Source organism: Archocentrus centrarchus, chromosome 20 (assembly GCF_007364275.1).
Source record: "Archocentrus centrarchus isolate MPI-CPG fArcCen1 chromosome 20, fArcCen1, whole genome shotgun sequence".
Classification (NCBI taxonomy): Eukaryota; Metazoa; Chordata; class Actinopteri; order Cichliformes; family Cichlidae; genus Archocentrus; species Archocentrus centrarchus.
Window position 1 is genome coordinate 11,002,661 of NC_044365.1, and position 12,159 is coordinate 11,014,819.

The 12,159-nt window shown below is 43.3% G+C and overlaps 1 protein-coding gene across 1 annotated transcript; it reads left to right on the top strand.

Annotated features, from left to right (window-relative positions):
• Nucleotides 1-662: 662 nt before the first annotated feature.
• jcada (junctional cadherin 5 associated a) lies at nucleotides 663-11,739 on the top strand. The gene is made up of 2 exons (XM_030757127.1): nucleotides 663-752; nucleotides 11,075-11,739. The coding sequence occupies exon 2, from the start codon at nucleotides 11,240-11,242 to the stop codon at nucleotides 11,609-11,611; it is 372 nt and encodes a 123-aa protein (XP_030612987.1). The 5' UTR covers nucleotides 663-752; nucleotides 11,075-11,239; the 3' UTR covers nucleotides 11,612-11,739.
• Nucleotides 11,740-12,159: the final 420 nt, after the last annotated feature.

The following is a 12,159-nucleotide window of genomic DNA, read 5'->3' on the forward strand; positions in this document are numbered from 1 at the left end:
AAAAAATCATGTTCTGCGCAATGAAATCAAGGGATGAGACTTTGTATCCAGGAACACCAAAAATGCGAAAATTTGTGTGAAGAAACACAAATTGAAAGATTAGCTGCTATGACCATTTCATGTATCATGTAACGCTGTTATGCTGTTGGATTTAATGAATCATTATTATGATCGAAATATATATCGAATGTGATTCCACATTATGAATACTTTTACTTTAGCGATTTAAGTATGCTTTGATGCTAAAACGTGTACAATTACTTAAACTGAATTATGTCTATTATTATGTCTAGTATTTTATTTTCAAGCTCTCATACTAGCCAAATTTATATACTATTTATTTCTGATCAAATGCTCCCCGTTCCAGTCCCCCCCACCTCTCCGCCTGTTCTTGGTTCCCCCTGTACTCCCCATCAAATAAATCCTGGAAACACCCCTGCGAATTATGACCATGAACTTACACACATTTCTATTTGCAAGTAGTCTTCAAAGGCTGTGATGTTTAATGTGCATGGATAGGTATAGCTGTAAAAGCTTCATGACTTTTTTCCTGAAACCCTGAGTGTGAAGTGACCTTATTGCTCAGCAGGCTCCAGCTGCCTCCCTGCTGGAGAAGAGGGATGTTTCCTCGGTGCTGCGCTGTGGTGGAGAAGAGGGGCTGTTCCCTCAGCAGATCCCAGCTCAGTCCGTCCACAGCAGCGGCACGGATGAGCGCCGGGGACTAGGCGGCAACGCAACGACGCATTTCACAGGTAAAAGTGGAGCGACACACAGCGCCTTTTATTGAAGCATTATTTGGGTTCAAGGGTCTTTGTTTTTTGTGGTTTTCTTTTCTTTTTTTTATTTCTTTATTTGACAACACATGTAGCGGCCGTGGAGGCGAGCTGCTGCTGCGAGGCAGTAGACAGCGGCTGAGAGTCGCATCTGCTCTGCCCTCAACATTTCCAGCGGTCCCTCAACTTGATCCAGCTGCCTCGGCGCTCTCCCTGCCATCTCTGGTGGAATTGAAGGTTCGGGACAAACGCCCGGGCCACCTCGAGAAGATGGCATTAAAAGGTGGAGGAGTGGGAGGATGGCGCTCTTTATTTTTTTTAACTTGGAGCGTCTGCGGTGGCGGCTGCCACAGTTTGCGGACGCGCTCCTATCAGCTGAAGGTTAAAGATTGCTCATGGAGCTAGCCCGGCTAGCGTTAGCCCCGCTGTGTGCCGTTGTATGCTGGGGAAGAAGAGGCCAAACTCCGGCCAAATTACGCAGTTTTTAATGTCCTAGCTTGCGCACGGACATTTACATCGCCCGGAGCACTGATTGAGGACTTGAGCGATAACGCTGCAGGCCATGGCTTGTATTCGGGAGGCATCCTGCGTTACTTCAAACAACTATCACTTATATGTAAATTTAACTTGTAGAATTGCTTTTTCCTAATTTCCCCTGCTGGCATTCCCTTCCCAGTGATCAGTTTGACTTACAAAACTGAGCTGCCATTGACAGATGACAGTATAGTGGGTCACCCATATGCCGAAATCAGCCAAGGAGTTCCACTCATACGTGTAAGGTCTTGAGTCATGTTACAACGCACACGCGTGTATTGCTCACATGACTAAAGCCCAAACAAGCGGATTTTTAAACGCGCTTTCTCAGTAAAACTGCGCGTATCCGGGCTAGGCTAGTATGCTATGATCACAGTAACCTGCAACAGAACCAGCGGGATTAGCAGCATCATGCCGAGCCCGTCAATCATTTTCAGGACGGCGCTGTGACAGCACTCAGGTCCGGTAACGCGTGGAGCTCTCGGTTCTTCTCGGACGCACCAAATTGCGATGGAAGTGAGCCGCAAAGAGCCTCTGGCAAATGGTCTGCCAAGTTTAGGTCGCTTTGATGTTTGTATGTTGTCACTTTGTCACACCTGCAGCATGTTTGCATGATGATGGCTGCTGCTGCTGCTTGACCTCGCTTCTCCTTCCCGCCGTGCAGCCTTCCTGCACGCACTGCCTCACAACCTCCGCACAAATCCACTGTCAAAACAGCCACCCCGCTGTCAGTTTGATTGGTAAATAACACGATTTAAGGTCCACTGTTTAATGGTGATCTTATACGGTTTTTATTATTATTATTATTATTATTATTATTGAGTAGCTCTATTTAATAGCCTACACGGATGGGTAGTATAAAACACTGACCTGCGCTCTTCTTCTTGCCATGTCTTAAATTATGTCACTGTTTGCAATGGCTCCATGGCTTTAATTTTAGGTCTTCCACATAAATTCTTACTGTCACTTAGGGACCTCTAGGGGCCAGATTGCCAAGAGTTTTACCTGATCAGTCCAAGTTAAAGGTTTTGTTATAGTTATTACATTGCATTTATCCCACTTACAAAACTGCTACTATCATTACTCAGGAGTGAGCTGTTCCTTCCTGCCAATGTCTTTCTTAGGTCAGTGAACTTACATCCAAAGCTATTAGTAAATGTCAGCAAAGAGACATTTTTTAGACCTCAGTGTGTCAGGATTTGTAGATAAAAAGCCAAAACATGGCAAAAAAAAAAAAAAAAAAAAAAGTAGCTCACAAGTTCATAGAAAAAGGCTAAGAAAAGTGTGCGTGGGTGCATGCGTGTTGTGTGGTAGGTCTTTCACACATCCTTGAGGCTGAGATGGTGCTGGAACATGAGGCCATGATAGATGCCCTGAGGAGGGAGGGAGGGAGGGAGGCAGGGAGAGAGAGAGGGGTGTGTGTGGAGTATGGTGGGACAGGGGTGTGTTAAGAAGGGAAGCGGCTCATTAATTCCCTCCAGCAGTGAGAGGAAAGGGTTGGTCAGCAAAACTGGAAGGGGCCCTCCACAGCTATGAAGGGAGTCATAGCAGTTCAGCTCTTAGGATTGATCCAAACTTCTCTTTCAGTAATCCCATCTATGTGTGTGTTTGTATGGACTGATTGTCTTTGGCAGCAGCAATTCCTGTCCTTTCTGTTGTCAGTCTCCAGCTTCTTTTATAGGACGAGAAAATTATTTTTTTCTGCTATTGGGTGGCTGCAGCTGAAGCCTTTGAAAGCCATCTAATGTTTTGCCCGGCTACAGGGATCCCCTCTGAGGTCTCGCCTGATGTCACATGTGATGTCAGAGCAGAGGTGACGCAGGCGGGAGGGGAAGGAGGCTGGTGGATGAAGCCTGCTTGAAACATGTGAAAGCTGTACTGACATCTGCCAATGTGCCTCTCAGAGTGAGAATCAGAGGCATGAAATTATCTGGAAAGCATGCGAGATCTCTCTCTCTACACATGTCTATCTCTATCTCTCTTTATCTATCTATCTATCTATCTATAGATATATTGTTAAATCCTAGCTGCTAGCGGGTGGATGCCCATATGTTTGGCAGATGGCCTGAGATTGTGTCTGCTTTGTGATTTCTCTGTGTCAGTTTTATGCCAATGCAGTGATGAAGCCCTTGAGATAACCCTGACTGTTCATTTTCATGTGTTTACATAGCAGTTTTCCACATTCATCATGACAGCACTCTTGCTTCTGTTGTGTGGGCGAGGCTTTTCATCCCACCTGTGATGTGCATCACAGTCACCTGTCAACACAATTCAATCAGCTGTCTTAAAATGTGACACACACGTGATGTGCTTAAACTTTCCTGATGATTCTGTTTAAACAGGATTGTTTGCTGCCTCTCCCTCTGTAATGCTGAGCAGGAGGCATGCAGAGTCCACATCTGATTAGGAGAAAGCCAGAGCGTGCTAACCCTTTGATCACTGTGTTGCTGGCTGATAAACCATGCCACTGTCATCTCTAGCAAGCCCTGGACTTTGACAGACACTAATTACCATGAAGCCAGTTTGGCAGGCTCAGAAGCACTATGAGTTGGGAATAGTTCAGTGCAGGTGAAGCCTGCTGTGTAGCCTTGTGGATTATCATGCTTAAAATCCCCCCCTCCTCCTTTTTCCTCACATATGAAATTATGATCATTTTCTCATTCTGGCGTGGATCTCCCTCCACATACCACTGTTGGATGCATTCAGTTGAGGAAAATCTCATGACGTCAAATTGCTGCATTTGAGCTGAACTTCGCTAAGCCTCACTACACAATGGAAAATGAGTCCACTGACATAATAACCGTCACATCATCAGCGCCTTACGACTTGCCTTGTGCATTAATGAGCCATCAGCTGTGCTGTTCTTGTGCCCGAGCCAGTTGTTGTTGAACATTTTCTTTGGATTGAACAAATGTTTGGCTGGACTACTTCTTGACAGTCTGAAACGAATCAGAACCAGACCGTACTGTTGCAAATTGTAATGTGCTGGAATATAGTGGAGTAAAAACACCACCATGCCCTGGTCCTCCTTCCTCCCTCCTCCTTCCCAGCCTCCTACTCCCCTTCTCCATCCCATCCTGCCTTTGATTTCTCTGCCAGCGGAGTTTGACTGTAATAAGTTTTGGAGCGAGGCAATGCAGCAGGAATATCTTAGCGGCCCACATGCTATTGTCTGTGAGCTGCCATTCACAATAGCAAAAAAAACAACTGTTGCCATGGGATATGCTAAACAAAAAATAATAATAGTGGGTGTGTTTTCTTTTTTTGTTTTTTTTGTTTTTTTTGGCCTGCATGAGCTAATTAACTCAGGGTGCATGCACCCAGCCTGTTGCTTCCCTCTCTACCAGGAGGGCGTGCATGCCGGAGACAGCACATGGGTTGCAACGTGGTGAGGAGCTCTTGTAGTAGATGGTAAAATCTTCTTGCTTTCAAGCATTTGCTCACTTGTTCATTTTTAGCTGTAATTTTTCATTTTTGCTGTAGATTTTAATTGCCCTAAACTCTAGTAGCTGCTGAGCCCAGTGGGATTTTCCTGATGGATGGCAGGTGTCCAGAGGGCACATAGTTCCCCAGATAATATGCCCACACTTGCTGAGTTACAATCCTACCTGATGTGGGGAACATTGCGGGTCACTGTGGGTAAAATATGGCCTCAGGCTGTTCGGGCTGTTTACTCCTCTGGCCTCAGCCAAAAAAATAAAACGCCCCCAACTTCTTTCCCTGGGACAAACAGGAGCCTGCCGAGTGCCTGATTGGAAACACTTGCGACACCGTTGGCTCTCCTCCGTCCCACCACAACAACGCACTTCCTCAGGAAGAGACGACCCCTCCAAAGGACATGGTGATGTCACATAGATAAACAGTCTGCCGAGTGTTGCTGTTTGTTGAATGTGATGGGCTGTCATCCCTGAGAAACCCCTGTGCATGCACAGTCCTAACAGATGCAGCCCAAAGACTTGCCAAAAACACACCCACACAGGTCAGTTGTTATAGTTCCAAGGAGACTGGGAACAATGTGCTGGAGAGGTGCGGCTCTTGTGGAATATTTTAGGAAGCCGGCTTATCGTCTTTTTTGGTTCCAGGCCCTGGTGTTTGAAATTTCTTTTGTTGTGGTGCCTTTCTGCTGGAGCCTGTTAAATCCAGATTTTTTTTTGTCTGTAGTGCTTCATTTTGAACAGGAATGTGCTATTTTAACACATCTGTGTTAACTTTAATCACTGTTACTCAGTGGGTTTTGAGTATAATGTGAAAAGTCTTGTGTTTTTCTGCTTCAAACTTCAACTGCAAACTGTCTGTAAAGTTTATTTTTTAGACTAAATTATTCAGCTGTAGTTTAATCCACGCATCCTGGGGTGCTTAGCACACCCTCTAATGCTGCAGTTCTGTCCACCTTAAGGCCTGATTTAGGTCTCCGTCCTGCATTGTCTGCCCTCACTTCTTCCCTCCCCACCCCAACTTAGCTAGGCCATGAATAAGGAGCTGACACCAAACTGTCAACCTGCAAGCCGTCATGCCCCTGCAGTCCGCCCCAATGTAGCCACCGCACACACAGCTGAAAGAATAATGCTCCTGCCTGTTTTAAATAACTGCATACAGTTGTTGTCAGAAGTTTACATACACTTGGACATACTCATGGACATGCATGTCATGGTAATTTTAATAATGTTTCTTTTAATGACTTCTTTGAACTGTTCTTTTTTTAGGGTGGAATGATTATACAGCATACATCTTTAATTACTTTAATAAACAAGAACTGGGTGCACGTTTGAATTTTTTTAGGTATTTCTCTAATCCACACAGGGTCAAAAGTATATACAGTGTCAGTCAAAAGTTTGGACACATAAGTTCTGACTGGATATTGGTAGAGTTCATTTAAATTAGTTGGTTTCTTGGCATGAACCTGGCTTTTAAGCATAGTCCACAAATGTTCGATAATGTCGAGTTCAGGGCTTTAGGAATCCGCTTCCAGAAGCTTAATGTACACCCAGTTGTGAATAAGTTTTAACTGTTTAGCTGCTGATTTGTGGTGAAGTTGAAGAATTTGGAGGTAGTCCTCCTTATTCATTATTCCATCCACTTTGTGCAGTCCCAGAGCATGATACTACCCCCACCGTGCTTGACAGCTGGTACAATGTATTAAAGCCACACCATTACTCCTCCAAACATACCTTTTGTCATTGTGGCGAAATGGCTCGATCTTTGTCTCATCTGACCATAAAACTCTTCTCCAGAAGACATTTGACTAGTTCATGTGGGCAGCTGCAAAATTCACTTGAGCTTGAAGGTGTCGATTTTGGAGCAATTCAATTCAGTTTTATTTATATAGCAAAAAATATCTGTTTAGGTTCTCAGCCATCCAGGTCATAGTAGTCTCTGGATCTTAAAAAAAGGCGACTGGACTTCTTTAAGTTTTCTGGAGAACTGAATAAGAGTTTTGGATGAGAGGTGAAATGTCTTCAAGAAACTTAAAGAAGTACAGTCACCTTTTTTTCAAGCTCCGGAGACTATAGTGCCAAATTACAACAGCATTTGCCTCAAGGCACTTTCTATTGTAAGGTGAAGACCCTACAATAATTACAAGCAGGAGCTTCTATCTTGGTCAGCACCCTCTCAGTCCATGGCGATGTAAAAATTGCTTCACTGTGGACTGGTGATCACGCAGTTTCCAGGTCATGTCAGGCTTGAGCCTTGGTGGTCCCTTGATTATTCCTGAATATCCTAACCAATTTCCTCTCATCTGAGGGTGACAGTTTGGGTCTTCTTCCAGACCTTGGCAAAGTGGTGACACATCCAGATAACGTCTACTTATGTACAATTGTTTGAACTAATTATCTTTGAATCTGCAGTTGCCAACTTGTGTAAATCTACAATTCTCCTTAGATCTTCACTGAGTTCTTTGGACGTTCCCATTGGTCTGAGTATTGGTCAGTCCAATGAGTGTTGTCAAACAAATCCTTTTTATGCTAGAAAAGAGAGGCTACCAATTGTTGTCAGTCATGATCACTAACCAGAAGTTAATAGGCCTTGGACTTGTCAAGTTAAAAGACATTGTAGAACCTTCAGCACCACTCATTAAAACATTTAGTTGCGTGAATGTATATATATTTGATTCTGTATGTATAGTTTTGACCCTGTGTGATTTAGAGAAAATCCAAAAGAAATTCAAACTTGTGTACCCAAATCGTTTTTTCAAAAGACACTAAAGATGTATGCTGCTCATTCATTCCACCCTAAAAAAAATAGTTGAAATAAATCATTAAAACCCCAAATTACCATGACATTCATTCCCATGATCAGTGTATGTAAACTTCTGACCACAACTGTAAGTTAATTGACCTCTCCTATCATTCACAAAAGATGATACAGTAGTAGTGTGTGGTGGCTTCCCAGAGAAAGTGTGGGGGTGGTATGAGAGTGCCAGCCCTCATGTGTTTCCACTTATTTTTAGCTTACTTAGCAGCACATGTTATCCATAAACTATATCATTAATTTCTCTGTGTGAGTGAGCCATGCCATTAAAAATACAGCAGATCAGCCCTTTTTTTCTAGTCGCCAAATCCAAGAGGCTGCAATGCCAATGTCTTTTTCACATAAGAAGGCATTGTGATGAAACACAATGTTGTTGTGTTTTGGGGGTTGAAAGCTGCCCATTGTTGCATACCAGTGCTCAAATCCAAGGTTTTATTTGACATAAAATCAGTAATTCCATTGCGTAACAGAATTAGTCGTATTTAAACAGAGCCTGTCATCGGAAGGAAGGAGCAGGGTTGGTGACGTGGTGGGGTGGGGGGTTAAAAGGACTGAATGAGGGCAGCTCACTTTACAGTAGGAAATCCTCACTTTTACTGATGATGCAGATAATCTTCATTTAGTACTGACACCAAGAGCAGTTGCCTCAGATTGAGGATTAAGCTAGATTAGAGAGCATATGGCTGTTGAGTTAAGCTTGGTTGATATGCAGATATCATAGCATATTATATTAGTGAACATAGCCCTCGACCTGAGGCTCATTTAATTAAGCCTTTGCCTGGTTTGAGGGATAGGCCTAATCTGCAGGAAGGAAAGGATACTGATACCAATCAGATTGCAGATTCTGATACAGGCCTTTCTAAGACTGCAGGGAGACATGGTGGTGGTTCTTAATTTAAAGCACAGAAGAAAAGTTTTGTCACTTGAATGACAAACCTTCACAAATATTACCATCTTAGCTTGCATTTTGCTGTCATTTACTCAATTTCTGGGACAGTTGTGCCAAGCTCAAGCTGAACTAAAGTTCATGGTCAGTGAAAAAATGTCTACATTCTCGGTCCACATGCTCATTTAGAAACAAATGAAGCAAACTTCCAACCCATTTGCACTGACCTTGCTCACAAGAAGCTCCATGGCAAACTCCAAAATCAGCTCCTTTCTGAGAAGATTACCCTAAAACACTAATGGAAAGAGTTAAACTCAATAAAAGTAATAACTGGGTAAGCGCCAAGAGTCAATCCTCCAAAACTAACAGGTTTAAGGTATTAAATGAAAAATATAATCGTATTAGGGGGCCAGACACACAAAGAAAGCAGCATTTCACGGTCTTGGATCCTGTTAATCACCTAGTAGGCTATCCTACAGCTCAGGTACAAGAAGGAGGGAGAAGGGGTGGTAATGCTGCCCTCTGAGTCAGGACTCCTTTTATAGAAGGAATTTTGTGACTATCATGGCTAAATAAATTCTGTGGAGCAAAACAAATGCTAATGCATTTGCAGCTGAATACATTTCGACAAGACTGCATCGGCGTCGGTTTTTTTAGAAGCGAAAACAAGCAATTTGGCTCCGCCATTTAACAATCAGTGAGTGACTGGCTTTTAAAACCGTCTGAATAGTGTTTGATTCTGGCAACGAGTCACACGGCGCTGTTCCTGTATGCCATTTCTTATTAAGGACAGCCAGGTTGTTGGCAGTCTGTTCCAGTAGAAAGTATTGAATGAGTGGGCCGCAGCAGCATCTGTCCTGTTGACAAGGCAGTAAGCATGACTTCATCAAGGGCATTACATCATGAGCAGATGCACACTGGGTATCATCATTTCACTTCATCAGCCCATCATACTGATACTTATAATCTTTATTGGGCAGAAAGCAAATCTTCAAACATTAATTTCAACCTTCCCCAGGAGATCCCAGCACTGCTGCCTGTTTAGAAGGTTGTGGAGCATGGTACTTTGATGGAAGAGCCCATGTAGCTAACCTAAATGGATGTAGCACTGTCATGTTTTATTGTATTGTTTCAGGCTTTTTAGAAAACATTCTGCAGCATTAATGTCTACTTATATGCTAAGGAGGGATGCACCTATTGCGACAAACTAGGCTGATATTGGTGCTGATATTTAAAATAAGAATTTGGCCTGGAGCTGATACTAATATTAAGTTTGCTTATTTTGTTTTTATTTAGTTGTGCCAGAAAAACAAAGACATCTGGTAACAAGAATAATGAGACTTACTATATCACAAGGCTATCCCAACTGTAATTTATCCATACAGCTATAGGTTTTCCAGTTTGGTCTTACAGTTGTGTAGCTCTTACTGACGTAATGTGGGGTAATGTAGGCTATCCATATACTGTAGCAGCTATAATGCTTATTGCACGGTGCCTTACACAGAACAGTGGAGCTGCATGTGTGCAGCTCTGCACACAGTGGGAGAGAGGAAGGTGACAAAGATACACTTGGGAGTTTATTTCACACTTCCAACATGATGACAAAGTTATGTATCTGTACCAGCAACAGAGCACTGAATCATAATTAACCTTGTTTACATGTAGCAACGAATGATTTAGCCTACATTAATTAGTGCACATAAGTTGGGCATCAGCTAAACAGGTGTAATGGTGTCATGTCAAAACATGTCCCTGTTTTTATTATTTCCTTTTTTAACTTTTTTTCAGTAACTGTTAATCTAATAAGATAAATAAGCTAAAGTTGTAGCTTTTGTCTAAAAAAAATAGTAGAGGTTAAATACCTGAGGAATTTTAATTTGCTTTTGCCAAGATAATCATGTAGTGAAGATCTGACATTTTATGAAATTCTAATGACTTTTTTGTATGGAGATTTGGATTACACAAACTACTACTTCAACTAGGAGATTTATTTAGGGCACATGTCTAAAAGCATGTCCTCTCCTTCTAGAACCAGAAAATACTTTTCAGATGACAGCAGAGAGAAAGGATGCGGAGGCGGGCAAAGAGGAATACAATCCCCCAGTTGCTTCATTGATGCAAAACATGAGCAGTGGAAGGCTGCTAACAGCTACCTTACAGTGACTGTATGGAAATCTACAGGGAGCCTACTGTAAACAGTGACATTTTGCATTTTCACTGCAGCACCAGCAGCCCCTTGAAACTCCTGTTCCCGCCGATGAACATGCTATTGCGGCTCGTTTTTGAGGGCATTTATGTAGCCCTGGTCCTTCTCAGTTCTGGAGCGTTGACGGTTTGGTGCTGGTGATGTCTGAGTGAAATGAAAAGAGGGTTGTTGCTAGGAGGACCGGAGAAGATAGGAGGGAGGGAATGGCTGTTGGAAAAGCGGTTGATCTCGGTTTTGTCGTGGCGGCTCAGAATTTGGGGTCATTTTTTTTGTTTTGTTTTGTGCCTTCAAATGTTCACAACGCTTGGGAACCTTAACAAAAACTGGACACGGGTAGCAGGGATAATGGTTTTATCGTCACCTTCTTTTTTCTGTCTCTCTTTTTGTCTCTTCATGTCGTCCCCCTCTCTCTCTCCTTTTTCCCAGTGATGGCCTCAGCTGCGCAGCTGTGCCGGTGATCCTGCCGCTGCACGTAGGGAAGAAGCAGAAACGCCTTGACAACCGACCTACCTTCCTCTCTCTCAGAAAAAAAAACAAAAAAAAAACAGAGAGAGGAAAAAAAAAATCACACCAGCATAAACAAATGCGACCATGTACAGCGTGGAGGACCTCCTCATCTCTCATGGATACAAGCTGCCCAAGCATGCCACCTCCTCCACCCCTACCCCAACCCCTGCTCCCTCATCCCACCAACCCCGTTCATCATCACCACCATCCTACAGCAAGCACCATGAAATACTAGAGAACAGGTCTGGCCCCAGGACAGTAAATGGCTATGAAAGAGGGCCCGTGGTGGCCTATGGGAATGGCAGTGGAACCAGGCAGCCCCAAGTATATGATGCTGGTGGCTGTCCCAACAACAATGAGTCCAGGGATAGGAGCCAGCCAAGACGGGAGGGTGAGAACCGGGGCCAGACTGACACTCACTCCTTGGGAGAGTCGCTGACCTCAGACAGCGGGTAAGCTACGGTCCAGTGATGTGAAATTTTCCGAGATTTTCTTTTGCATGCTCTGCAATGATTATTTTTGTCCTGAATGTTTATCATTTGTTATTGTGGTTTCCTTGGAAGAGATTTATAAATGACGTAACTCATCACAGAGTTTTGCATGGGGATTTTGCAGTACATCTTCAATGGAACTAACACCGCTGCTGCTTTTCCCCTTGTGTAACTTCATCTCATTTCGTCTCTATTTCCCTCTCGCCTCCTCTTCCCAATCAAGTCTTGGGTGAGGGAGGAGGGATAATGTGCTGGAGTCTTAATCTGCCACATGGGGCCTTGGAGTTGTAATCAAAACAGCTTTTGGCCAAACCTATGTGCCCCATTTGAGCATGCCCAGTCATACACACACACACATAGGTTGCCAGATTTTTCAGAATACCCTCCTCTCCATGCCAGGCTTTTACATATCCTTTATGCTTTACTGACTTCCTCTGTTTTAAACACATTATACCTACTTACACAATGCATACCCCATCAATTATAAAGAATTCATATAGTTTTTTTTTTTTA